Here is a 27,278-nt window from a genome sequence, read left to right as displayed (position 1 = left end):
GTGCTTTGAATAAATTAAGAACGAGAAAAAGAAAATTTGTGAAAATTATTCATAAAAGTTTTAAGAAAGAGGGGGTAGGGTAAGCAAACAAAGAAAAACAAATCTCCTCCAGTCCCTTGGGTTGCTTTTTAGCCAAAAAATATGACCATTTTAGGACATCTGTTTTTGCTTACCCATCCTTACACCTTACCTCATTTAAATCTTCCACAGTCTCGAAACATCCAAATGTTCTCATTCACTCGTGGCATTTGCTCTCGTCGTCACGCGGTCATATCGCTGTGATCGAATTTTTTATCAGCCAGCCAACAACCTTATCGGTTATCGTAGCAAACATACAATGCTGGTTTTACAATCAGAATAACACCACGTTTGACTAGTGCATTCGAACAGTTTATCGTTGAATAATGTTAGTGAACTAAGAAGACAACAAGACCGCGCAATTCAAAATGGCTCTGTTTGTTAAGGTAAATATGTTGCTAGTTTTAGTCTAGAATTACGACGTTGTCTTGCTATCAGATACTTAAAAATCCTTTTTGGAACACATAGTGTAATTAAGGTATTATTTAGTCTATTAAAGGCTGTGTGACTCTTCGGCGTCCGGCCGTTTTGATGAACAAACGTTTTGCTTCAAAGTCTGCACCCGGTTTCTGTTTTGGTACATTATTTAACAAATTCCACAATCAAACTGAATAATAAATTTATTAACTGTTATTTTAGAACCATCTCCTGAACAGTTGCAACTCCAATTATTGGCTAGGCAATTCTCTCGCAAAGAAATGGTGCCTGTGGCTGCTAAATATGACAAAACAGGAGAATATCCGTGGGACATAATCAAAAAAGCTCATAGACTAGGGCTCATGAACAATCATATCCCAAAAGAACTTGGTAATGATTGCTGTTAAATGTTTGTATAGCAATACTTAATTTTATATGACAATGAGTTTAGGTGGAGCTGATATTGGATGTTTGGAATCGGCCATCATTCTGGAAGAACTTGGCTACGGATGTTGTGCAATGACCACTACTATCAACGTCAACAACTTGGGCGTTTGTTACGCACGACATTATTTCACTTAACATTAATTCTAAAGCTTTATATTACTTTATTTTACAGCAAGTTCCAATTGTCTACAATGGTAACAAAGAGCAGCAACGCAAGTATTTGGGCCGGATGGTTGAGGAGCCCCTCATTTGCGTAAGTATGACTATATAAATTGAAAAGAGTAAAAGTTTTTGAACATGAATGTTTGTTTTTGATAATTAGGCTTTCGCTGTTAGTGAGCTGAACGCAGGTTCTGATGTGGCCAATATCCAAACTACAGCTGAAAAAAAGGGCGATCATTACGTTCTCAATGGGAAGAAGGTGTGGATTATCAACGCCGGCCATGCAAATTGGTTTTTCGCCTTGGCTAGAACAAACCTCGATCCTAAAGTTCCAGCTCAAAAAGCTCTGTCTGGTTTCATCGTTGATCGTGATACACCCGGGGTTATTTTCGGACAGAAGGTATCGATTTAATTGTCATAAAATAAATAAACCCTTACAGAATAAATGTTTATCAGGAAAGCATCATGGGACAGAGGACTGTCGATACTCGTACTATCACATTCGAAGACGCATTAATTCCAAAAGAAAATCTTCTAACTGGTGAAGGAGCCGGTTTCAAAATTGTGATGGGAGCTTTTGACCGCACTCGACCCACAGTAAGTTTTTATTTTTAGAAAATTAAAAGCTAATTATTTCACTGACGAATTATTGAATTATATCAGGTAGCAGCCACATCTACCGGATTAGCCCAGAGAGCTTTAGATGAAGCTACTGGACATGCTGTGAATCGACACACTTTTGGTGTTCCTATTGCCAAACATCAGTTAGTGATGAGTATGCTGGCTGAAATGGTAAGTTACGGATTAGATATTTTATCCGAAAATAACACAATTTTTTTTTGACAGGCCATGAGTATTGAAATGGCACGTTCGGCTTGGATGAGAGCTAGCTGGGAACTGGATCTAGGAAGGCGAAATACTTATTACGCTTCCATAGCTAAAGGTTTAGCGGCTGATGTTGCAAACAAATGCGCCACTGATGCTGTTCAGGTTAGTCTTATTCACATTTTTCCAGTGCCTGCGTCAATAGTCTGAACATTTTTTTATGGAATTTTCACAGATTTTTGGCGGTAATGGATACTGCACCGAATATCCAGTTGAAAAGCTGATGAGGGACGCAAAAATTTATCAAATTTACGAAGGAACTGCCCAAATCCAGCGTCTTATTATTGCTCGAGAACACATTGCTCGCTCTTATAATCCTTCGCATTAATCTTGGACGTCCCATTAAAACCAGCAGTTACTCTTTACTAGACAAGCATATACAACTATTCAAATTATCATCTTGTCATTTACGACTAACGTGGGATAGGTTTTGTTTTATTGAAAACTAGATAAGATTACAGTGATTGAAAAATATCTTCCTGGAGGAGCCAGCCCGTGAAATGCGTAAAATGACCTGGACGATCATTTAGATAAACACCTGGTGAAAGAAAGCGGATTTCCAGCCAGATTTCATCTCCTGCTTGTAAATTCAACGTGGACTGCATCGAATACGTTTCATCTTGATCACCTGGTGTGATTTCATCGGCCCAGGCGATCCCGATGCTTTTACCGTTCAGATACAAACCAACACCGAAGAACAGTCTCGTTGCAGATGGCGGAATAGTAGCGAATCCCGACAAGGAGAAGAAGTATTTTCCTGTCCTCGGTGCCGTGAAAATTCCCGAAGTTAAATTCATTGCGCTTCCTACGTTGAGCCGTTCCACTTCAAAAGGAATTGGGGTATCGGTTACATTGAAACCAAAGTTCTTCTGCACGTAAAAGAATGTGGGTATTGACTTGATATCTGAATATCCAATCATCGTTTGGAAACCTTGATGGCAGAATTGTATGGTTATTCATTGAATTAATGCTGTCTAAATGTTTCTACCTGGCTCGTTAGGTGACTTTGTAAAGTCACAGTAAACAGTTTCGACTAGTTGAGTTCCCATAACGGAATACAATCCGGCCAATGTGTGCCCAATTAGATTGAGATCTTCACACGAAGATGGCAATCCAGTTAGAGTAGGTAATGGACGATTGATTTCGTTAACTTTATTTGACGCACGCGTGCAACTGGTTAACTTTTTGCGTACATCGTTTAATATCGATTCTTGCTGTTGTAATTGGCCCTTTAAAAGACTAACTTCCGTTTCTAGTTCAGTAACTTTAGTTTCCAAAACTCTCCTTAATTCAATCTTTTCGTACACGTAAAAAAAAAATTGTAGAACTCGTTAAAACAAACGTAACTAATGGATTGTGCTTACGTAGTTTCCTCGTAGTTCTTGTAGTTGCTCATCTACCGTTGTACTCGTAGAATAATCAGCCAAACATAGCATTAGTATTCCAAAAAACTTGATAATTTGAGCCATGTTTTTTTACTTGTATATTTTCCAGACTACTTCTAGAGAATGAATGTACATAGCCGTGTTGAAAGATGTAAGGACTGTTGGCACATTTGTTGCAGTGTTTATTCAACTACAAAGTACAAACAAGTTTACCTTCCTGTTGCGGTTGGTTATACCAGTTGCTGCACAGCTGTTGAAACGTTATGCCTCGACAATCATTTGTAAGTAATGTCGTTTTTTTTCCGTGAAAATTGAAAAGACAATGTATATTTGTTCGGTAGCAAAACTGAGGTCCTAACGAGACTCGAACTCGTGATCTCCTGCTTACTTTCATTCACCATGTTTTTACTAGGCAGGCGCTTTGCCATCTAAGCCATGAGACCATGTCTCATGCAAATTTCTGATTAATCCATATGCATTAGCTTTTAATATAAAATCAATTGTATTTTATTTCAAGAACAGCTATTATAGTAAATTTGACCTTTCTTCTTCTAGAAGCCATCCGGTGAAATGCGTGTAATGGTTACCGTTGTCGTAGAGATACACGCCGTCTGACACGTCCGTGATCTGCAGCCACACCTTATCCCCCGAATTTAAGTCTAATGTTGTTTGGAGAGTGAACTGACCCCAGTGATTATTGCCAGTATTCGCTACCCAACCTCTACCATGCAGGTAACCGTTCAAATAGAGACCTACTCCGAGTCGGAGTTTGTACGCGGATGAAGCTGGAAATCGAGCTAACCCCGTGAACGAAAAGAAACATTTTCCCGTTCTAGGTGAAGTGAACATTCCAGTCTTTAAATCCATGGCTTTTCCGACGTTCACTTTCCCTATTTCGAACGTTATTGGAACGTTCATTGTTGAAAACGTCGTATTTTTCTGAACGTAAAAGTAAATAGGCGCCGATCTCGCGTCATATCCAAATCCCAATGATTTTTCGAAACCTGTTATACAATTTCCAAAATTTAAAGTTTAATTAGAATTTATTATGATGTTTTCTTTTTACCTTTATCTTTAGGTGATTTTAAAAAATTGCAGTATACCGTTTCTACAGTACCAAGTCGTGTAATTAAATATAATCCATTTAATTTGTGACCTATGTGCAGCAGATCTTCGCACGACGATGGCATTCGATCGATTTGGCCGGAGCACACGAATCTTCCCACCTTGAATTTGCCAGACGAACTTCCTTGTAGGGTCCGACCGAAATTCAGCCGCGTGATTGGTAATATTTCTTTATCATTGATGACTCCTGTATTAATACCTAAGCGTCAAAACATTTAAATGTTAGAACAAATTCAAAAAAGAATGTTCTTACCAATATCAGCTAGCGGAATCGGTAGATTAGAATCGCAGTTACATTCCGTAAACGCCTGGAAACAATTATGTTCGATACCACAATGACAGGTGTGCAAACTGGTACGGCTGCCTGACCAAAAATATTGTGGGTTTCCATGTTTATCGTTCCACCACGAGTAACTAATGCCGTTAATTTCGAACGGTGCATTCGTGCAGTCGTACTATTCACGCGTGAAATTTAATTGTTTGTTGTAACGTAGTTATTTTTAACATACCTGTATTGATTGGTGACATTCACTTGACAATTCAGCTAATGCCGAAATTTGTTTGATGGTTGCAGAGTAATTGATCGTCCTGGAAGCACATCCTGGTCCAGTGCAATGAGTAACAGTTACCTGTGATTCGCTATCGTGTAAGATGGATGTTGAACCTGTTTGAATAATTGAATGCTAAGAATTTTAATTCACTTTTGTTTAATTGTAGAGCATACCTTTGGTCATGTCGCAATAAACGTAGATGGGATCGTCTCCGACGCCTTGTCCGTCGGGGTCGATCCAGTGCATCCCGGAACTCAGCGACGGATCCGCTGCGCGAACCTCTCGGCATGTTCTGAAAATAGTTTTCTTTCTCGATGTTTGGCGTTCGATTACTGAATTTGATGGAACGATTTTCTGGAACACTTTAGTTTTGTGCTCATTTTTCAGAGTTGCCAAAAGAGTTTCGTGCTGTTCAACTTTACGTTCCAGATTTTCTAGTAGATTAAGAATGGCTGCTAAAATTTCCTTACGTTTAAACCAAAATAACTTGTATAGTCTTGGCTGATTAACATTATATGAAGTCGATAGGATATTTACATAGTTCTCTTGTAGCTGTTGCAAGTGCTCGTCCAAATCCACACCGTTGACGCTGCAAATCCGTAACGCACAAAACAGCAAACACGCGTGAAAAGGGGATAGACGAGCCATGTGTGTCAGGCTTGAAGTCTTGAATTAAAGTCTTTCTTTGCTTACACTTTACATTGCCTATTTATACTAAAAAAAGCGGTAAAAATGGGCTTAATTTTAATCCGGGAGAGGAAGAAATGATCCGCAATTGGGCAAAGGACATTTCCCCATTATTAGAATCTAACGGTGTAGACTAAAAAGGGTTCTTTTTTTTTTTTTTTTAATGTCGGATCAATGAGTCGATATTTTTGAAAAGGCATTGGGGCATTAGGTCTTTCAAGTGTAACATCTTTAAGGAAAAAGTGGTAATGCCCTAATTGAGATGCCTCGTTTGAATGTTTTAACATTTTCGACAACATCAAATTTTTAAGCTAAATTTAGGCTAAACCGCATAATGTTGGGAAATCATATCAAGCGTGACCGTGATTTGGCGACAGTTCTCACGCGGCTGTTTTTTTATTCGGTTGCTTAGGTACGGATCACGTAAACCGAAAAATCCATTCGTTACGTCCTCAATCTGACAACTTCACACGGTGACGGCATTAAAGAAAAATCAATTTTATAAATGGTAAACATTCCTCTTCTTACGGTAGCAATTACGTCATGTCTAGTGACAGATTCTAAAGAATTTTTCTCCGAACGATATTACCATGCCATTGCAGGAATCTTATGTCTAATTCCGTCTGTTCCATCCTCGAAATGAAAGAGACGGACGCAAAGGATTAAACGTTTTTAGGATAAAGGGTACCCTGACGCCTTGTTGAATAATGAATACCCGTCGATTTTAGGACGATTGTTTCCACGCTGGTAAAGTACTTTACTTTATTATCTTATTCATCTTATTGACGTCGGGCAGAGTCTACAACACTAATGTACATTTTCTGTGTGTGTCTAGCAGCTGCTTAATTGCATCTTAACAGCAGATCAATATCTGACACTCGCAATGACGTCGACACATTGTATAACAAAAAGCGGGTTTGTATTTTATTACAATGTTTACAAAATAATGTTATTACGAACAGAACTAATATTACGACTCCACGTCTCGTATTCCAGCGGATCGATTAATTGGAAATGGACGTCATTTGAATGGGTCGAGAAACGATTGCACTCCGTTTGATTGTTGTACAGCTCTTCTGTGGCTTGATGCGATTCCAAGAATTGGTTATCCGATCTCGTCTGCCATGTTATCGATTGCCCAACGAAACAAGGCTCGCCCGTCTTGTTGCTATTCTCCATGACGAACATTCTGCAATTCAACAAAACATGTAGTATAAAATCATCACAAAATTCGTAAGAAATAATTATTTACTTTTCACATGTCCATAGAGGAACGTGAGCTTTTCTGGAACATAATCCAATCAAGTAAAGATCTTCAAAAGGGAAATAGGGTGTTGTCTGTGCAGCTTCCAATAGTAATCCTAACGATTTTCTGCCTAGTAAATAAGATCCTCCGTACAGGTAAGAAGGATAAGTTGGCCAAGGCCAAACATCCAGACTGACGTAATGTTTATTCCCTAACTGTAAAATCAATTTATCCTAGCCTATAAGTAATGTAATTTTTAAAAATATTTACCCAATTTCCGTTGAGGTGGATTATCGATAATAATTTTCGTTCCAAACATTGCTCCTTCATAATAGGGCACTTCTCTTTGAATAGCCAACATGGCTGACTGCAGACGAATCGTGTTGATGTAAACATCGTCATCACACTTCAAAATGAATGGAACTCGGTCACAGAAATGCTTAGCCCAATGCAACAAGGCCACTGATTTCACCGTCAAAATATCGTAACTATCCATCATGTCCAGTTGAACGATATCACCGAAAGATTGGCTTTCCTGTTCGATTTTCTTTTGCCACGTCATGTTGGCCGTTTTGCCAGTCAGGAAAACATGTCTGCCCCCATTCAAACGACTGGCCCACGATTGACGGACGAGCTGTCGCTTTTCGAAATGGTTGGGAGCCGACACAACTATCACGACGACCATCAAACCATCGTTAGTCTTCTGGCATTGAGCGTTGATTGAGTAACGGAAGGATGTCACGTCGTTAACGATAGGCTTGCCATTGTTAGTTGAAGATTTGAAACGTAAACGTTTCAACGTGTAGTTGGTGTAAACGTCGACACCGTCCGGAAAGAGATCGAGTTTCATTGGATGTTCGGCAGCGTTCGTATTACAAGGTAAACTAGGGCAATGTACGATGTGATTAACGTAAGTCATTCTTAACAGTGAATGGACATTAAAACTGGTAAGTAGTAAATTAGCGAAGATAAAGGCGAGAATGTAACCTAATACTTTCAATCGCGTTCGTTTAATTGCGATCATGGTACAAGATGTTGGTTAGCTGTTAATTGGTCTTTGTTTTCTACGTGTCACGTGCGTTTATGTTGACTTAATTTTTTTGTATAACTCTAGATGAGGCATGTCCACGTCCTTTATACTCCCGATGTTCCGGAGAAATTGTAACCTGAGGCTGTTCATATCTTAATCAAACCTAGTTGAAGATGCTTGCCTATGCCATCATATGCATAAATTATAGATAGGTTACTACAGTGTATCAGCATATCCTCAGGGGAAATCGGTGTGTATTTTATTTCTAGTTTATTATTACGTAGATGATAAATGTCAATTACGTTCGAAAATTAACGATCGCATGGTAAAAATAGGTTTCACACATATTCTAGAATTTTTAAAGTCAAATTCTGTAACATTTTGAGGATTTAATCAAACATAATCTTGTATTCATGTTTAAACTGTCATAGAAAAAATATGGTAGAAGGACGAAATGAACTATGCTTGGTTAATCATGCGGACGCACATAAATTTGTCACGATAGAACGCGATACGTACGAATGTTTCCGTTGCCCTACGATGTATTGGACAATCTCGCTACGCTATGTAAATTGGACCATTTTTTCCGACCTTGAAGATCGCTTATTCTACCCTTTCACACCAAGCTAATTTGCTTTTCTACCTTTCTTCAGGCACGGCCATTTTGGATTGATATCAGAGGAGTGGGTGACAAAGATATTGAAACATCCATGTTCCGCAGTTCCGTCAGATGACCTTCAATGTAACTTGGATTGCAGAGAGGCTTGCGGACTGTAACATCCGGTAACTATTACAGTAACATCACCCTGACACGTATCTTGTTTGTTTCCTTTAAATCGTAGACCTTGAATGAAATGATATTTAAAATCCTGTGTCTTTTTCTAGAAAGTAATTCTTAAAAAATTATAATTTCGAATTAAAAATTTGTAGGTCCCAACGAGACTCGAACTCGTGATCTCCTGCTTACTAGGCAGGCGCTTTGCCATCTAAGCCATGAGACCGTGATGCCAGGACAGCTGCACAACATTCAAATATTTGCATTTATGTATGCGGCAAAGGAATGCAACAAGGAAATGATAAATGTCCGTTGCTTCGGTTAGCCACATGTTAACGAATATGGTATTTGGTGTTATGCATCTTGTAATGGGGGAAACCCACTTCCTGTCAAAGGTGGTTGCTGTGGTTACGATAAATGCTTTCTGTATTAGGAATGCGACTTAGAATGGGCTTCCAAATCGCCGTAAACCGCTTATTTATCCTTTAAAAAAATACTATTCGATTGAAAACAAACTGGGCATGCAATCGTCGATTAACATACATGGATGCATGAATAATTCCATTATGACGTCAAACGGTTTGCGAATTTCTATCCAGCTCTCTCCAATGACGTCATACAGAGCTGAGACGTCAGCTTACAAATTCCGAACAAACAGTTAATCAACCCTCCCGCGTTTAATCTGGACGTCTTCATTTCAGTGTGCAAAGCCTTATTTAATTTAATTGTCTCAATTGTGTTCTAGAAAAGTTTTGTTATGAATTTCATTTTGTTCCTATATAGAGGTGGGCTGATTTTATAATAAATCGATGAACGTAATAGCGGGATTGTCCCCTTATCACGCAGGTATTTTGTTTTTTAAATAACGACTCCCTTTAAAAATTATGATTACACAGTTTGCAGGGATGATGCCAGCAGCGTGAAAGATGAACGACCTTGAATTTCTGTTGGGTCATATTAGGAAGTACCGAAAATCTAAACTCCCGCCGGAAACCTGAGGCTTACAGCTACTATAGTAGCCTGCGGCATGTTGTGACGCATACCAACTCTCTTCCACTCACACACATTCTCCGAAACCGGTTTTTCTTGAATCGAAAATTTTGTTCTTACGCCATTCTCAACATGGAATTGCCACATGCGTCATCGTATTTCCGGTGCCTATAATTTAGGTTTTTATTCACGAAGAAAAAAAAAAGAGAAGGGGGGTTTGTAGTAGAAGGTGAACGATGTAAACGGAACTGGGAGGTTCCTCGGCTCAACCTATTTGAAGGCACTTGCTAACAGCGAAAGATCGTATTCTCTCGCAACAAGTCGAACATCCCACACCTTCAGAGTCTACAACTTTGAGCTATTTAACTAGTGAATCAAGTGCTTTTCAGTGAAGTTCAGTGTGTTTCGTGACCAGTTCAAAATGCAATTATCATCGAATCAGAGGTTCTTGAAATATGGCGCCTTTCTCTTTAATTTCATCGTCCTGGTAGTTTTGAACAATTCGCAATTCAAATGAATCCGCCAATTAAAAATTCTTTTGGCTATTCTTAGATCGTTGGACCGACACTCTTGGCTCTGTCTCTTCGCGTCCTCTTTGATCCCGAATTCACGCACTTGTTCTTTCAAGATGGCAATTATTATGCGGGACACATTCTAGTAGCCATCGGGGCTCTGATGACAGTTGTTGGAATTCTCGGCTGCATTGGAACATTAGCAGAGAACAGCTGCCTACTCTGGATGGTATACAACATTTTTATTTAATTGATTACGAGCTGATTAAATAACACGTGAATTAAATATAGTTTTTCGCATCGATGGGCGTGTTTCTGATTGCTGAAATTACCGGAGGTGTGCTCATTTATCACCAGCAAAATGAATTACAAAACGATGTTCACAACTCTATCCGAGTGGCTGTCGAACGCCATTACGGCAATGACGTGACCGACAGTCTCAAACTCGACGTCATTCAAGAAGGGGTAAAAATTACAATTTGCCTTTTAAATAGAATTTAAATTAATTTTTTTAAACATATTAGTGGAAATGCTGCGGAACGACGGGATACAAGAGCTGGTCTCGTTCTGAATACGGGAAACGACCGATGTCTCGTGATTTCATCGCCACCGGCGCCACCTACGTGGTCCCGAAATCCTGTTGTATCGACCAATCGTCTACCGATTGTGATCGAGTTTCATTCTTGGAGGGAATTCGTGGTGAAGATCAATCCAAAGTTCTTTACCAAGAGGTTATCAATTTTCATTTTATTTTAAACTTACTTGCCATTTAACTAAAGTATTTCGCTTATAGGGATGTGGTAAGAAATTGGTTGAGGCTATCAGCACGTACGCGAGATACACGTTCGTGACAATCACAATCGTCGCAATTGTTCAAATTGTTGCAATGATTTTAACTGCCCTTTTCGCTGTGGCCATCCGACGTGGAGATGCTAGTCGTTTCACATCGAGACAGGGTCTCAATTCGTCCTACGCTTCAGCGCCAATGTTATCCAAGTGAGTACAAATAAACATTGAAATTCAATTTGATTGTATAATAATGTAAAGTTCTTTCTTATTTTCTAGTGCCGAATCAACTGATACGAAAAGGCATTTTAATGTGTCGTCATCATCTGTCAGTGCGTCACGATCTTCTCTTAATTTGGAACCTGTCATCGTATCTAAAGGATCATCGCTTGTTTAATTTCAATCTAATTTAAATATTTGAGCCAAAACACATTCCTTTGACGATTGGATGACAAATGATAATGTAAATAACTGACACATGACCAATATCGACACGATGGACTTCATGAGGACACACGACTTTTAAAACCCGTGATTTTGATACGCATTTTTTGAAATATACAAACGCATTGATCTAAAACTGTAACAATACAAAATTATACAGTACAGCCGTAGGCCATGTTCGCCGGAAGGGGCTGGAGGGTCAGGGAGGGACTGCATAAAGTTTGAACAAATTCAACTGACTTGATACTCGAGGCCAACAGTCTCGGCCTAAAAATTCAGCCGCCATGTCGACTATCATCCGCAATCGTTTGATTGGCTCCATTCTTTTAACGGCACTAGTTGCTGGATTAACAACCGTTCGAGGTTGGAAGGTGCAATTAGTACCAAAAACAACCAGTGTCAAGTATGTCGTACCAGTTGTCACCTCATTGACGACAGTGCCATCTACGTGTTACGTCACTGTCAACGTCACTGGCGACTGTCGCAGACGACGTTCTAACGAAGAGAAACCCATCATTACTTTGCTGGATGACGTGGATATCGACGACATTCTTCCCACTTTACCAAGGTAAGAATTTTTGAAATCATTTAAATATGAGAATGATGTGAATGAATTTTTTTTTTAAGGCTGGAAACGTCTGCTAGTGTTGAAAGTGTAAAACCATCGATTGATGGAAGTCACATTGAAGGGAACATTGAATCGAAACGAGGATGGACGTTCACAGCCAGGCCATTAGATGGATTAAGTAAAGTGAATCGTTGGATTAGTGATAATCGTCCTTCATTCGGTTTGACTTACGTCGATTTTGAAACGGTGACACTGACACGAACGACCTACTCGACCGTTACTGACGGCCACAAAACTTTTGTTGTTAGTGGCTGCCTTCCGGCCGGATTTCTTTACACCACTTGCTAAAAAAAATGCACGAAAAACCTTTTTTTTTTTTATGTATAACACATTTGAATACACACATTCGCTTTTAGAATTTGGGCCTATCGAACTCGAGGGCATTGCACCTTTTATTCAGCGCTATCGTCTTTTGAAAAACAAATTAGATACAATAGAAATCCCCAAAAAGGCAAAAATAAACCTCCATTTTATTTTCTTTAAGCACAAAGTGCTTTGTTAATTCAAGGGTGCGGTCAAGGTACAAAAAGAAAACGGGAATAAAAAAAAAGCCGAAGAAAACGTTGCATTACATTCAGTCGGCAGCTAACGTTCGTTCATTCCGCACGTGATCCATTATTTCTACAATTGTTTTCACGACGTGATTTTCGCTAGAACGCCTTCAGTCAGCGCACGAATGATTGTCAGGGTACCACTGCTGTCAGCCGTTTTGGTTTTCATGGCCGTCTGTTTAGTCCTGACGGCCAAACAAGACGTCCAAGTGGCCCATCTTTTAACTGGTTATCATCCGTTGAGTCGGTTAGGCATCTTACAGCAAGGCCCTAGTCGTATGATGGCTTCTAAAGCTATGACGACCTACGTTGTATATAGGACTACGATACCCACATGTAGTTTCACAACTTCGTGCGCGGTAACGAACGGCCCTGTCTCGGCCTGCAGACGACGTGAGCTGGACATTGACGCGATTTTACCTAACAAACCAATCAAGTATATATGCAAATTAGTCTTTTTTTTGTTAAATTAAAATTATTTTTAAAATACGTAGAGTTGAAACGACCTCTGCTCCGGAAGAATCCGCTTCGAGTTTTATTCCGGATATTGTTAGTTCGAGTGAACCGAGGGATGTGTTGGTTAACGGTCTCTTGCCTGGAGGAACTTGCGGGCCGTCTGCTGGCCCGTCTTTCGGTGTAACCATCATCTACACACGGACAATCATTTCTGATTTCATTTGTTTAGCGTCTGTTACCCACACGAACACGTTCACAGTGGCTGGTTGCACACCTTTGGGTCTCGTCTATTGCAACCAATTCTTTTAATTAAATTTATTTTTAAAATTCTATTTTATTCCTACGTATCGATTCTTTAATTCTAACAGAATACATGTTCGCTTTCAGGCAACTGTCTGAGATTGATTTTTATTCAATTTCAATGTCACACCATTTACGGTAGTCTCCGAAAGAGGTCGATGACCGTTTTCCTTTTATCGCTGTTGACCGATGTCTACAGACGATAACCACAGCATTTAAAATTACAAAAATAGAAAACGCTTTTTGGAATGTAATTTGTGACGACAGCTTACAATGTTATCGCATTAGTTGTGTATCAAGCGAAATATTTCAAAATCAAGCTTTCATTCGAATATTACATTCAACGTTACGCGTATTTAGCAGCCAACTCATTGGGGACGATCTTTAACGTATTTACTGTACGCACGGTCACGCGTGAATTCCACACGTTCAACACGGGTTTCTGCTGGATTTGTTTGACAAATTGAAATCAACAGCCCATTATTTAAAAAAAAAAAGCTTTTTTTCTTTTGCCTATAAAAGATATCACGACGCTTCGTGAAATGGCAGTTAAATATTAACCACGGCCGGATGTAAACAATTTTTGTTTCTTACCAAGAAAAATAATAAATGGCTTTTTATTTACTAAACGTATTGATTTTTATAATCGCTTACCTGTCGTTTGTTCGCCCTGCTGCAGTTCACGACAATATCGCACTAGCGTGGCCCCAAGCGTCTAAGACGACGACGGTAGTCACGACAACCACCAAATCGTAATTATGGTTTGTAAATGTATTTTATATGTTGATTAAGTAGATTTTTTTTTAGAACTTCCCTCGCTTGTGCCACATTAGTTGAACCTTTAGCCACAACTGCGTGCAATCGTAAAAAGCAATTGTGGGGCGTGTTTTACACGCTCGTTCACGATGACACTGAACAATTTCATCCGGTCAACCCAACTCACGTTTTTAAGTATATCCTACAAATTAATCTTAATGACTAACATTTTATTTCATTTTAATTATAAAAGAGTCGAACCGTCCGTTCTACCTGAAAATTACATAATGTTTCCTATTGGCGTTCAATCGTCATTGAATGGCGATCCAATCGAATCAGCCATGCGCATTGCTGATCCTTTCCTATTTTCAAGTTTTATCTCATCCCTATTCTCTAATCTATTTCCAGGCCCCAGGTAAAGTTCATTTGCTAATTGAAAAATAAAATGTTTAATGCGGATAATTATTTCGCAATAGCGCCACTGCGTACACTAGCACAGTAACCAGCACCGTATTCACGGCCACGTCCACTTACACCCTATCGGCAGTGTCGTGTGTACCGGTCGATTTGATCACCTGTCCGTCCACACCTGACGCTGCAATCATCGATGTAACCGAGAATCCCATTACTGAAGATCCTGTAACCGATGTCCTTATAACTTTGATATAAATTTTTAAATTTTGCTTTATTGAAAATTTAATTGCTTCTTTTTCTACATTTAAAATAAACATTCGTTTAATTTCCATGGAAATCGATTCAATTATGGAAGCACGTACGCAAACAGCTGCAATAAATTAAGAAGTAGAGGGGAGGAGGGGGGACCTATTGGATTCGCAGTGTATAAAGTGACATTTAAGAAAAGGGCACGTGGTTCACCAAAGTCCCTAAAATCTAATTCATTTAAAAACATTCCAAAAAAGGTTAGGTAAGGAATTCAACCTTTTCTATCGTCCTTGAAAATTTTAGAGGGTAGGGCGAAAGAAACGGTTGCATACATTTTCGTTTCTGAAAAATATGCAAATTTTTACCTATTCCCCTACCACCGTCGAAATGAACCCTTCCCCCTCCCAATAAAAACGGCCAGTGCTGTGCCGATTGTCGAAAGGTTAAGAGCGTACAATGACACTCTTTTCACTGTCACCCGAAAACAAATTTACGTCTGTTGTTATCAGTTGACCAAAAATGTTTCCTTTTATATTTACATGTTTGTTGGTCAATTTTACGTGTAGAGTTTTTAACCTTCGATGACCATTTTCTGTTCAACTCCGCCCTCCCGTCTGAAATCGCTCCGTATAAAAACGCCGATGCGGCACGATGAATTTGTGCAAAACGATTCAAAAGAAGATCGAAGATGTTGTTCAAAGCTTTGCTCATCGCTGTTGTCTGTTCGACGGTCTTGGCCGAATCAGATCAGGAGACGGCCAGATTTCTGGCTTTTCAAGTCACGAAAACAACCGTTCAAATTGTAACAGCGTAAGTTTATTTTCTTTATTTAATTAGATCAATTCAAAAGTGTAAAACGTTATTAATTTTCAGGACGGTGGAGGTGACGAAGAAATCGCTTTGTGCAAACTTGGTGGACGTGACTGGAGCATGTCAACGAAGAAAGAGAGGCATGGACAAGCCGATCGTTCATTCTTTTGACGACGAAGATATCGACCTGTATCATCCATCGCCTGTTCAACAGTAATTTGATCAAAAATTTCTTTTAAAATCATCATTTTATTCATAAAAATGAAATGTAGAGTTGAAGCTACGCCGGCCGTTGATTTAGACGCACCAGGTCGTGTTGAAGTTTTGGAGAGTTCGAACGAAACGCCCGTTGAAGTGGACATTGTAGGTCTACAGAGCGAATGTTACGGCCGTCGATTGGGTCTCGTTTCAGCTTTAGCTTCCAGCGTGGCTTCCGTTTTGCCGTCGGTCAGTAGCGATTTAGCTTCCAGCTTGACATCCGTATTGAATTTGACGTTGAGATTCAAAACGACATTGACGGCCACGGTCACGATCACGAACACGGTAACAGAGGGATCTAAAGCTTTCGTTGTGTCCGGATGTACGCCCAGCCCATTCTTGTATCCAACATGCTAATTTTTTTTTTCTTTTCTCCCCCAATTTGACATCAGTTTTTCATTTAAATGATGCCGATATATTATTTATATACAGTAAATGTACTTGTGTTTTAGTTTATTGACACAATGTCTTTTTTGCATTACATAACAATTCTATTGTTCAATCAATTCCCATTCTTCTGATGACCGTTGTATTTCTATAGACAAGCTAATAAATAATTGAATAGATTAGATGTGGTCACAAAAAAGAAAGCGTGGCAACATGGCAAAATGCCAACAAGGCGGTTGGCTAATAGATTTAGTTTTAAGGCAGATTCCGAGAGGTGAACGTGATTCTCATGCGTGATGGGGACCCAAATCGCTGTGTAAAGTGTTTCTTTTGTTGGTGTCGTGCGGTCGAGCCACAATAGTTTTCACGGGTGCACCTCTCGGTGTTATCTTCGGGACACGTTGGAATAGATTATTGCCGTCTGAAGAACATCGGAGTGCACTCACGAGAAAATCGTTGTCCCAGTGGCCGCAAATAAAAAGGTACTATACATTTTTATCTGATTTCGTAAACTAGAAAACGAACCTCGAGTCTATCCTCAAAATAGTTTAATGCCAATTAATAAAGAAAAGTTAATTGATTGACGAAGCGTTTTGGCGAGGGGATTAAATCACCTTTAATGAATATCTAAGGGAATTGATGAGTGCAGCATCAAAAACAGTTCGCGTTTGATCAAAAGTTTAATAGCACCCTAAGGGGCGGGGATTCACAAAAGAACTTGCGGTATAAACTTTGAACTCTCTAGGAAAAAAACCCGATCAAATGGGAACACCTATTTTAACAAGACCACAGCTGCTATTGTCTTAAAAGCTATTGATCTATTGCAGGTGCCCTTTGATGGCTCATGTTAATTATGTTATAGCTATTTGAAGCAACAGAGCCATCCGTCTTGATATGCCACGCTAATTTGGGTTTAACAGTATATTACGTTGAAAGGGATTAAATGAATATCAATAACATTGGACTGGATGTTGCATTCGCGTTCATTCAATCTTTCTTTTCTTTTTTCTATCCTTTCCTTAATTAGATTTTGTGAATGCGTCATCGTATTCCCGAATGATACATTTAAAGTTAATGTAGGGTAAATGTCATTTGAAAAAAAAAACGAGTCGATGGTAAAAATCCATGGACTTTGCACGCTGTGTGCGCTATTATCTGGGATGACACATGAGGGGTTTTAGATTCATGCGTTCCTTCTTCGTACACGCCTGGGGGATTTTTTGTTTTATATTTCATTTTCGTGTGTGTGTGACGGGCATCTGTTTATATCACAGCGTGCCAGGCGTTTACATATCGCATAGGTCTCTGCGTGAATTTATTCGCGTTTAACTTCATTTCGATTTTGTTATTTGTACATCTTAGTCGTTAAATATGAGTAGGTATAAAACATTTTTCGTAATAAATCATTTATAGGGAGGGAGGGAAAGATGTTGTTATCGATAAATCTCTCATGCGGAAAGCAATAGAACACGTGAAAAAACTGGACATAGGATAAATCGATTTCTATACCAATCTTCTTATTGTTTTTTACTGCATCTTATTTAAATGCTTTTTTTAAAAGGCAGGGTTGCTATCGTAAAAAATAAAAATGTTGTCCACGTTGGCAAAAAAATTTGCATACAACATTTATTTCTTTTCTGCTTATAATAACAACTCGAGTCTTGTTTGTTTTCCATTCAATATGTCTTCCCCTACCCCCTACTGGCCTGAAGCTCTCCCGCGTATTGATCCGGCCACAATATATTTTGTCAGCTGCGTTCTTGCTCCCACACTCTGTGTATGTACGTTTGATATTCACTCCCGATTCGCCCGAAATTTATTTATAGTTTTCTATTTTATCCTAGAAAAAAAAAGAAATCAGTTAACTTTATAACACCTACACGAATTTCCTGCTATTATTTTTAATCAGAAATTTAAGCAAAAAATTACGCTGTTTATTTAAACGGGTTTTCATTTGTAATCACGAATGTCCGATGGGCCAGAATGAGGGTGTCGTTACATTTACGACAGACATCAAAGAGCCGTTAAAGTTGAGCCCACTTGATTTTATCGCAGACCCTGATTATAAGCTAAAACATATAAAGATTCGCGCACAAACTTTATTTCTTAACGATGTTAAAGAATCTGATGATTATCCGTCTCTTGATGGGAAGTTAAACTTTCCTTAAAAAATGCATCAGTAAGATCTCCCCGTTCGCACTCTTAACATCTTCTTTTCTCCTTACGTATTCTTTGATTTTCAACGAGCCACTTTTCATGCTTGATTGCAATGGAAAAGGGAGATTCGAGCCGGATTAACTCGCCATATCAATGGGCTGCTCCTTCAATCTTCTATGTATCGCGGATAATACAAAGTTCGCGTGCTGGCATTTAGATTCAAAGCTCTTTCGGGTTCAGTCGTTATATGCACATCATCTCTTTTGGCTTAAATGAAAGAAACATTTCCCCCCAAGTGATATTCTTAAAAGCCAAGTTTTTTCTGCCACCCACGCAAGATATTGATTATCGACTCCCCATATATTTCTTAATAGGAATCGTTTTATGTCATCGGCCTGCGTGCAAAAGAATTAAATACCTCATTGTGTCTGTTGAACAACAAGGGAACTACGGACACAGCAAAAAGCGATCGATGCCTGGTGGCTGAACACACATAGGGATAGAATGGCGACCAATACAATTGAATAAGACTCGATTCATATACTTGAAGAGGCCGCTATAGCATTTCCAGTTTTATATATATATATATACACATTTTTGGGTTGGCGCATGGAATCAACCGCTAAATGTGCCCTCCCCCCCTTTTTCATGTTTACAGATCCGGAAATATCATTTCTCTATCGATGTGGAAAGTACTCGTCTTTCGTGTATCAACCACAAAAGTTCTGTTACACACATAATATTCATGGGTTTTTTTCCTTGCAGACTATAGTTGCTTGTATGGAACACTTTTAGACATGTTTAAAGAATAGAGAAAAGAAACAAACTGTCCTCTCTTTTCATCTCTCTACCCATACATCAGCTACAGATGTGTGTCTGCCGTCTATTTACTGAAACTCTCGTGAATTCAATGCGAAAGAAAGGCTTTATAGTCTACGCGTGTATTCCTATTCAGTCGTCAGTAAAAAAGAGAGGTTACATACGATTCTAAAAAAATGCGTGTCATTTGATGAAATAGAAATGGTTCACTGCAATGATATTAGCAAATGCTATTTGTGAAAAATTTCATTCTCGAAATTGGCGTTTAACTTTCAAGCTGAACAGTGAGCCCAACTGGGCAGAATGCCTCGAGTCTGCCACTTGAGGACACTTTGCTATACATCGCCCAGGCCATGTGTAATAGGCATCTCTTCTTATATTTCAAAAGAAAAAAAAAGGATTGTCATGAAAGACGGTCTGTACTCTCGTTTATCGTCGAGTAGATGGTGGTTCTGCGCGCCCATTCGTTCTTTAATGGTTAGGAACGAAGGAGCACCAATAGTGGCTCCTGCACTCTGCCCAGGCCAACAGAACCAAACGGACGCGCACAACTATTTCTGCTGGCCGGGTATCTCACTGTCCGACTTACTGTTCAAACAAGTTTGAATAGCCAACAATGGTGAACCCATTTTCCAAATCTTTGGATAAAATGATGGAATATTGACACGATGATGCAAGAGGACGCCAATTAGTGCGATTGTATGAGTGTGTGTCGTCTCGGATTTGATCGGTGTAACATTTCAATTTTGTGAATCAGTGACAAAGGAAAGAATGTTTTCTTAATTGAATGGTGTTTTTGCTAGTTGTTTTAGCAACCACCTTTCCATCTGGAAATCAATTTTGTGGCAGCCAATTGGATACGTGCAGCAGCCAAAGTGAACTTGTTGTTTTGACATTTTTCAGGTTTGTTTGTTTTTCTTTTCTCGATTCCAATCTTCTCCCCTTCTGTTTGCTTTTTTATGTGGGGCGGAGACAGACTGAGCCTCTGTATAATTCGATTGAGGGCGTTCGTTATTCTATATGCCGTGACACAGCGACATCATCGTGTTGGATAAATCTAGTTAACGCCGGGCTGTCGGATTATTGCCGTTTCGACAAATGCTGCACAACGATGGACTATGGGAAAGATATGCGTTAGTTAATGGGACGTTGCATTTCTTTAAAAAAAGATTTCGCAATATGTGTTAATATATTTACAAATTGTTTTTCTTCAAGGTTAAATTGAGAGGGTTAAATAAGAAATGAATAAACGTAAATTTTAGCTAATGTAATTACAAACTAGAAAAGATGATGGAATGGGTGTGCAAAACTGACAACTCGGCAAAAATGAGTCATTTTCGATAGTTTAATCGTTTTCGTTATATGGAAAAGTTTTTGGCGCGTAATCGTTCCATCAACTTTTCGTGTTTTCTCATCACACGAGTTGCACTGAAAAAGTTTTCCCTTTCTGAGTGATGGATGAAATTAGAAGTAAAACTTTCCAGCATGCCATTTATCATCGCTCACATTTTTCAATGATACAAAAAATTTTTTTGAACGAAAATATTTAAGAATCGATTACGGAATCCAAAAATGCCTAATGGGCAAAGGCTTCTTATGACCTAAAAGCCCTGATTTCCGCCCATTTCTTTTGTTCGCGGTCAGCAACGTGGTCGTCTTGGCAGTGGTGCTTAATTTATTATACAATTACGTTCTTTCCTCGAAACTAATCGATTTTCACACGCACGTGTGATGGGGAAAAAGTGATATGGTGGACGTGAGTACCCAATAACACTTTAATAATTGTCAAAAGCATTCGGTGGTACAGTTTTGACCATTTGTGTCTTTCAGAGGAAGAGAACAAACAGCCCCCCACGATATTATCGCCATTGTTTCACAAGCTACTCTTTGCCCGACAGCTTTTATGCTATGCCAGGCGTGTGTGTGTGCGTTTCATATTGTTTTATAATTGGATTTGACTCTAGGGGTGTACATAGGTTTTGTGTGCACTAAACGATGGATGTGCTAAATGTATTTGTGTGTGGCACAACAGAGAGCGAAGCACCAACAACCTGTCTGGTGGTTGTCAGAACATGGAGAACTCTTCAGGTGCTGCCAGTCGACCCATCACAGCACCCACCGTGACGGTCAGCGAAATCGGCACGACGAGGAGCGGAAGTCCTGGAACCAATCACGTGCTGATGAAACCTGCAGCACCTACCGAAAGCATCACCAGCATCACGGCTCATCGAAGAAAACGTTTGGTACGTTCTGAAAATGTCTGCTGCAGTCATCACCAAGGATGGGAAGCCATTTTTCGTGAATCTTTGCTACACATGGCCTGGCCCATCTCGATGAGCCTCGGATCAGAACAAACCGATTCACTCGACATGACAGATTTTCTACCACTGAAAATTAGGTGAGTCAAAAAACTACTTAACTGTTTCTTATTTTGGAGGGGGAGGCAGAAGTTTTTCTAGCAAAATTTGGATCAAAGGTTTAATGAGCTTTCTCATCATCCCATCATGTGTTGCATAGCAACGGCGTCAATCTCCCGCCAATTTTTTTTTGTTGGTGTTCTTGTTCTTTCTCTTACACCGGAAAGCTAAAAATTTATGTTGCAAAACTAGAAAGATGGCATGTAATTATAAAACAGCTGAAAAGAGATTCATATCTTACGGAAGGATGTGCAATCTTTGTCGACAGGGCGCATTTTTTTTTTTTTATCATTTCGAATCGAAATGCTTTTGTTTTCTTGAATGCATTGTGGTGACATGCCCACACTCCTTTTGTCCTTTTTTTTTGGTGTGCATAATTTGAATTTGATTTCTCTAAAAGAAATCATTAAATTTTCTATATCTTGGAAGGGATTTTGAGTTCATTCGGTTCCTACATTGGTAGTCATGTTGGATTTTCAGAAACCTTTCCCGCCAAATTATCGCATATTTTTTGCGCGCGTTTGTTGTTTATGGGACTTGGCAATGTCGCCAGTTGTACCATAACTGTACGACGAGGACAAAATTAACCGGTAATGCTACGTTATGATCGGAGGGGGGTCATAGAGAACGGAACTGAAATTACCCACGAGTTGAGCTCATTGTCAACGTCCTTCCTTGCTTTTTTCTGGGGACAAACAACAAAAATGTTTAAGAAATTGTTTTTAGTCCGATCGATACGTCAAGGCGTTTTGCGTTATGGAGGGAACGCATGAACATTTATTCCCCTTGTGACCGTGATGCAATCAGAATTTCATAAAAAATGGTGGGGGGTTCTTTACATTTTTTTTAAATTTAAAAATCCGTTGTTGAAGTCGGGCCAACTTTTGCCGGTTTTTTTTTTATTTTGGCGCCAAAATTTAAAATTTTGGAAATTGATAGACAGGGATTCATAACCTGTCAGAAGTTCTTTTGCCAGCTTAGATAGATCGATAGGCGATAATGTCTTGTGGACGATGAATGACCTTGTTGCCCGTCTTTTTTTTTTGCCAGTCAGTGCGGATGGATCCCAAACTTTTTGACGTTTTTGTCCATCGAATCGATCGAAAACCGGGGTCGAATGAGTCTTCGTTTGGTCTATTTTTTCCTTTCTTATTTTTATCATATTGTTCAATAGAAATGCCAAAAGTAAACAAAAACTTAAAAAAAAAAAACAAAAAAAACAAGGGACTTTTTTTTTTTTCCTTGCCCCTTTTTTTCCATCGGATCCAAAGACTTTGTCGAGATCTTTCTCCGTCTTATTTTTGATCTAAAAAAAAGTGCAAACACAAAAGACTTTTATTCGCCGGTTTTCCTTATCGTTCCAATTGTTGCCTAGCGACTTCATTCCATTGCCGTCAGATGGCCTATCAAAATGCCCCACTTTTTGTTGTTGACTTTCTGCTCCTTTTGCATGCGTACAGGGTTTCTTTTGCCTATCTTGATTAAAGAAATAATTGGAATCGAATGTTGATACGAGTACCTCTAGTCACATCGTGTCTGAAGAGCTTCAAGAAAAAGAAATAAGGAGGGAAGGGAGAGAACTCGTGAAAAAGCATCAGATTCTCTATTATTCACAGTTCGTTGCCATGGCAACCGTCAAAGTGCGTGTGGCGCATTAGCTAGCCATCCCCATGCGAGAACGTTTGAATATTCAGCTGTTGAATGCAACAAAAGGAGGTAGAGCTCGAAGACACGAGGGGAGGGAAAAAAAAATAAGCAGGAACGTTAAGGGAAAGTGAAAAGTTTGCGTTTTGCGACAGTTGTCTGCTCTTCATCCGCTTTTCCTGCGGATCAATAAAAAGCTAAGCCTCTCTTCATTTTTTTTTTTTTTTTTCTGAAAATCGCTTTTTTCTTTTTAACAAAACATTCCATGTGGTCTTTCTTTACGAAGATCAGGTATGGCCGGCTAAAGTCTTGAAAATGATTTCCTCTGAAAAACAGGAAGGGGGGGGGGAGTTCGTAATAATGCCTTCAGGGATACCGATCTTTATTTGCCCAATGAAAAGGGAAAGATGTGTAGTTAGGTTTTAGCGAAAGGCATCCGTGTCCTTGGCTATTGCTCCACATACGTGCTTGTCATCCATGAAATAACTGCAAGAGAGAGAGAAGAAAAAAAAGTTGGACTTGGGGATTGTTAACGAAAAGAAGGGAGAGGGGGGGGGACTGCTGTTGATGCCATCTGAGTAAGGTAGTCGTACAACTACTTGCAGGAGCAGGAGAGATAGACGGAAACCCGGATGAAGAAATAGACGCGGGCGCATATATTTCCGAACCCCCTGACACACACACACACAAAGATCCGGTCCCACTGATCTCTGCGCCACACACGCCGAACATTTTCAGTCGCTTGCCGAAGTCTTGTACAAACGGCTGCGTTCGCTTCGTTACTAGCTCATTTCACGGAGTTGTTGGTTTCATTTATTTTAAATTATTTTTTATTTTTATTTGGAGAGGTGTGAAAGAGTTTGAAACTTGCGCCAAGTAAAACGGACATTTGTTTTCGGTTTTTTTTTGGGGGGGGGGGAGGGGGGCGCGGGAGATTTGATTTTTTTTTTTTTGGACGTCATGTCATCTCCGGCGTCGTTCGATTTGGGAAGTCCGCGCCTGAAGAAAACTATAAAATTGCGCTTCCTTTTCAACGGTCACGTTCACGCTCAAACGTTCGATTGCGGTGACCCTGGACCGCCGCTATCTGCGCCTCCAACCACGACCCCGTCTCAGTTCCGGTAAGGGGAATGTTTTGCATTTAGCCACTCGGCTCCATCCGCTGTTTTTTTTTTTTTTTAAATGCTTGTGGCACAGCCGTTTAAAGAGGGACAAATGAGGTTTTTTTTTGAAGGGGTCGTGGGGTGTGGGTGGAGTGAAGTTACCTAACCCTTTCGGGTGCTGATCGATATTGTCGTAGATTGAAGATTGAATATTTCATAGTGGAAACATTCAGTTCTTATATGTATGGTGTGCTACTGTGGTCTTGTATGCGGTATCAAGCGGAAGATTTTCTTTTTTTAGTACCTTCCGGTTCGCTTTCTGAGTTATGTACACGATAGCCGTTGGCTGCTCTAGTATTCCTCCCCCCCCCCGGTATTTTTTTCCTCCTCCTCCCCCCTTTTTTTATGTTTTTACCGTAAATGTATTCCATTTAATGGTGAGGCGACGAATAGAGTCGACCGGAAGGCACTAGTGACAACCTCATCTCCTCTTCCATTTGGATGATGACGGTTTCCATTTTTTTGTTGTTGTTGTTTTGTAGACGGAAGTTTGCTCGTTCGCGCGATAGTTGCGCGACGGTGGCTATAACATCAGTGTTCACTCTAAAGTCGTTTTTTTTTAACGCTAGATGGCGTTCTGGATGATCGCGGTTTGATAACTGAAATTAGCGCTAGATGGCGAAAGACTTGACTATTGATACCTAACAGATAGCTCTTTGTTGATCTTTCAAACTACCACTAGATGGCGATTTTGGGTGTCTGCTTTCTGAATCAGTGCGTTGAGGGTAAACAACAAAAACAAATAAAACAAAAGAAATTAAAGTGGACAAATGTAGTGCGTCAGTCGAGAGGGAATGTAAATTTCAAGTCAAACTTGAGTTTAAAAAATGAAAGATGTGGGCGGCATTCAATGCTTTTATCAGAGTCATAACCGTATTCCTTTGTTTCCCAACGTCATTGGGGAGCACTTTCAAAAAGATTGCAATTTCCGAAATCGATGTAAATAGTTGAGTAGGTTTCCGAAGACGCTCCAACGTTGGCATCCGGTTGATATCTTCAAATGTTCCACCACTGTACATCCATTTATTTATTTATTTATTACTCTTTTTTTTTCCACTTGTCCCACTTTTTTTCGTGATGGGGGGGTTCAAAGCGATTAAAAAGTGTCCATGTCACACAGCGACCGAAGCCGATCTTCTGCCAGATAAATTCAATACATAAAATTCGATAATAACAAGTGGAGCCATCTGATGATGCGAACTGCCAGATGAGATCGATGCGATTGTCGACGGGGGGCGATTATATTCTCGGTGAACGCTAACGAGAACGACTACTTCTATTAGAGATGGCCGTATTGAATTTTGGGGGATAGGCGAGAGCGGCACGAGACGTTTATTGATCTCCCTTTTCGTGTCGGACGCGGACGGGACGGCACTTCCTGTTGCGAGAGGGAAGAGGGGCGGGTGCTGGCAAAGTGAAGAGGCGGAATGAAGAGGATGTTTAAACAAAAAAAAAATAAAAAAAGATGTGGAATAGTGGAAGTAAGGACCGTCTGTTTCCTACAAGACAAGTAGCTAAACGTACCCGAGCGCTGCGCTGTTTTGTTAGCCACTGTATAATTAGGGAAGGAAACGATCTTTGATTCCGGAATTTGCGAAGAGCGTAATTTCTAGAGAGCGCGAGGGCATTCTCAAAAAAAAAAAAAAAAAAAAAAAAAAAAAAAGTTTTTGAAGTTTTCTTTCGTGGAAACTGTAGACTCGCCTCTCTTTCAGTAGTATTGTACACCATCATTTCACAGAGTTTTCCTATCTTTTATTATTTTTTTAAAAAGGAAAGTTTGTCACATTATTAAAAATGAATTTGCTTTAAAAATGGGAAAATAAAATTGAAACGATGGTGGAGGGCTTGTTGGGGCGTTCGACTAATTAGTCCATCGTTTGGTCAAATGAAGCGTAACCGTTAATTGCAGCTTCCGCACGGAAGGAACGTTTTTTAAAAAATCCTTTTGAAAAATTGACAACACCTTAGCAAAACAAACCACTTGTCCTTCCCTTTGAGATACAAAATGAAATTTTTTTTTCTCTAAAATCCCATTTCTAAAAAGCCGTGGCCCTTAACGAATCGGGAAAGCTGCACGTAAATTTTTGAAATCGATCCCTTTCAATCCGTCTTTGCCGTTCGCTCGAGGAACATCTTGACGTGATGCTTTTCGTAGCCAATGATATCAACCGATCTCCAGCGAAGAGGCTGGCTGATGGTATACACATACTCGATTGCGTATTTGTGTACATGTTTACTTTCCTATTCAATCTCAGTTCCAACTGCCGAGCATGTTGTTGCGTCATTCCATTTTTTTTTTTTTTTTTTCCTGCTTACCCGGTCCTTTCCACAGTCAGCTGTCACAACCTTCGGCTTTTCCAATCTATACCAAATGCACTAGCCACATTTATAAAAGAATTTAAATGTTTATCCTGTCGTAAATTATATGGGGGGGGATCTTAACTCACCGACGTACCTCTTATATGCAAATGACCACGTGACCTGATGGATCCTTTTTTGTTTAACGCCGTGTTTTATTTCTTATTTTTTAAAATTCTTCTGGCATTAAATCACGGTGGGAAAGGTGTAGGGTGGGATGTAATATTTAGGTCACGCGCCGCTGATATTTGGGTATGCCCTGTCTCAGTGAGACATGAAAGGCCAAGTTGGTCGAGCGGAAATATTTCCAATCACGAAACTTTCACGCCCGTTCGAATGTTATCTCGGATATGCCAAGAGTTTCTTGCCGGTGTGTAGATCTATGTGTGTC

At 39.6% G+C, this 27,278-nt stretch overlaps 8 protein-coding genes, 2 long non-coding RNA genes and 1 other non-coding gene across 12 annotated transcripts; 8 read left to right on the top strand and 3 right to left on the bottom strand.

Annotated features, from left to right (window-relative positions):
- Positions 1 to 332: 332 nt before the first annotated feature.
- On the top strand, positions 333 to 2,384 carry LOC130697807 (medium-chain specific acyl-CoA dehydrogenase, mitochondrial-like). Its single transcript, XM_057520601.2, has 10 exons — positions 333 to 464; positions 568 to 655; positions 718 to 885; positions 947 to 1,047; positions 1,115 to 1,195; positions 1,265 to 1,504; positions 1,561 to 1,701; positions 1,768 to 1,896; positions 1,951 to 2,094; positions 2,165 to 2,384. The coding sequence occupies exons 1-10, from the start codon at positions 447 to 449 to the stop codon at positions 2,315 to 2,317; spliced, it is 1,263 nt and encodes a 420-aa protein (XP_057376584.1). The 5' UTR covers positions 333 to 446; the 3' UTR covers positions 2,318 to 2,384.
- Positions 2,385 to 2,403: 19 nt separating this feature from the next.
- LOC130698160 (uncharacterized) lies at positions 2,404 to 5,699 on the bottom strand. The gene is given in 7 exon segments (XM_059496988.1): positions 2,404 to 2,920; positions 2,978 to 3,284; positions 3,906 to 4,378; positions 4,441 to 4,686; positions 4,753 to 4,954; positions 5,009 to 5,515; positions 5,588 to 5,699. Coding segments are annotated over 7 exon segments (2,322 nt in total). The 5' UTR covers position 5,699; the 3' UTR covers positions 2,404 to 2,444.
- A 449-nt stretch (positions 5,700 to 6,148) lies between these two features.
- LOC130697848 (uncharacterized) lies at positions 6,149 to 6,652 on the top strand. The gene is made up of 3 exons (XR_009003046.2): positions 6,149 to 6,245; positions 6,340 to 6,484; positions 6,576 to 6,652. It is a non-coding gene; the product is annotated as an uncharacterized LOC130697848 (long non-coding RNA).
- Positions 6,638 to 8,055, bottom strand: LOC130697808 (beta-1,3-galactosyltransferase 1-like). The gene is made up of 3 exons (XM_057520602.2): positions 7,254 to 8,055; positions 6,990 to 7,194; positions 6,638 to 6,926 (listed from the first exon to the last, which is right to left on the bottom strand). The coding sequence occupies exons 1-3, from the start codon at positions 8,005 to 8,007 to the stop codon at positions 6,674 to 6,676; spliced, it is 1,212 nt and encodes a 403-aa protein (XP_057376585.1). The 5' UTR covers positions 8,008 to 8,055; the 3' UTR covers positions 6,638 to 6,673.
- LOC132088257 (uncharacterized) lies at positions 7,327 to 8,233 on the top strand. The gene is made up of 3 exons (XR_009421658.1): positions 7,327 to 7,467; positions 7,563 to 7,862; positions 8,098 to 8,233. It is a non-coding gene; the product is annotated as an uncharacterized LOC132088257 (long non-coding RNA).
- A 708-nt stretch (positions 8,234 to 8,941) lies between these two features.
- Trnat-agu (transfer RNA threonine (anticodon AGU)) lies at positions 8,942 to 9,014 on the bottom strand. The gene has a single exon. It is a non-coding gene; the product is annotated as a tRNA-Thr (tRNA).
- A 1,090-nt stretch (positions 9,015 to 10,104) lies between these two features.
- On the top strand, positions 10,105 to 11,514 carry LOC130697821 (leukocyte surface antigen CD53-like). 2 transcript variants are annotated; one of them, XM_057520616.2, is made up of 6 exons: positions 10,105 to 10,265; positions 10,331 to 10,519; positions 10,582 to 10,755; positions 10,815 to 11,021; positions 11,084 to 11,286; positions 11,356 to 11,514. In XM_057520616.2, exons 1-6 carry the CDS (start codon positions 10,200 to 10,202, stop codon positions 11,471 to 11,473), a joined length of 957 nt encoding a protein of 318 aa, XP_057376599.1. In that variant the 5' UTR covers positions 10,105 to 10,199; the 3' UTR covers positions 11,474 to 11,514. The 2 variants fall into 2 exon arrangements, with proteins under 2 accessions (XP_057376599.1, XP_059352724.1); XM_059496741.1 differs by having other exon boundaries at positions 11,338 to 11,497.
- A 247-nt stretch (positions 11,515 to 11,761) lies between these two features.
- Positions 11,762 to 12,469, top strand: LOC130697842 (uncharacterized). Its single transcript, XM_057520640.2, has 2 exons — positions 11,762 to 12,088; positions 12,148 to 12,469. The coding sequence occupies exons 1-2, from the start codon at positions 11,805 to 11,807 to the stop codon at positions 12,434 to 12,436; spliced, it is 573 nt and encodes a 190-aa protein (XP_057376623.1). The 5' UTR covers positions 11,762 to 11,804; the 3' UTR covers positions 12,437 to 12,469.
- A 288-nt stretch (positions 12,470 to 12,757) lies between these two features.
- Positions 12,758 to 13,476, top strand: LOC130697841 (uncharacterized). Its single transcript, XM_057520639.2, has 2 exons — positions 12,758 to 13,135; positions 13,194 to 13,476. The coding sequence occupies exons 1-2, from the start codon at positions 12,825 to 12,827 to the stop codon at positions 13,462 to 13,464; spliced, it is 582 nt and encodes a 193-aa protein (XP_057376622.1). The 5' UTR covers positions 12,758 to 12,824; the 3' UTR covers positions 13,465 to 13,476.
- A 535-nt stretch (positions 13,477 to 14,011) lies between these two features.
- Positions 14,012 to 14,954, top strand: LOC130697834 (uncharacterized). The gene is made up of 4 exons (XM_057520632.2): positions 14,012 to 14,207; positions 14,263 to 14,406; positions 14,465 to 14,626; positions 14,688 to 14,954. Exons 1-4 carry the CDS (start codon positions 14,065 to 14,067, stop codon positions 14,878 to 14,880), a joined length of 642 nt encoding a protein of 213 aa, XP_057376615.1. The 5' UTR covers positions 14,012 to 14,064; the 3' UTR covers positions 14,881 to 14,954.
- Positions 14,955 to 15,525: 571 nt separating this feature from the next.
- LOC130697839 (uncharacterized) lies at positions 15,526 to 16,336 on the top strand. The gene is made up of 3 exons (XM_057520636.2): positions 15,526 to 15,684; positions 15,748 to 15,897; positions 15,957 to 16,336. The coding sequence occupies exons 1-3, from the start codon at positions 15,563 to 15,565 to the stop codon at positions 16,297 to 16,299; spliced, it is 615 nt and encodes a 204-aa protein (XP_057376619.1). The 5' UTR covers positions 15,526 to 15,562; the 3' UTR covers positions 16,300 to 16,336.
- The last annotated feature ends 10,942 nt before the right edge of the window (positions 16,337 to 27,278 follow it).

Source organism: Daphnia carinata, chromosome 9, assembly GCF_022539665.2.
Source record: "Daphnia carinata strain CSIRO-1 chromosome 9, CSIRO_AGI_Dcar_HiC_V3, whole genome shotgun sequence".
In the NCBI taxonomy this organism is placed as follows: domain Eukaryota; kingdom Metazoa; phylum Arthropoda; class Branchiopoda; order Diplostraca; family Daphniidae; genus Daphnia; species Daphnia carinata.
The sequence above is the reverse complement of the archived record's forward strand: the minus strand, read 5'-3'. Positions and strand labels throughout refer to the sequence as shown.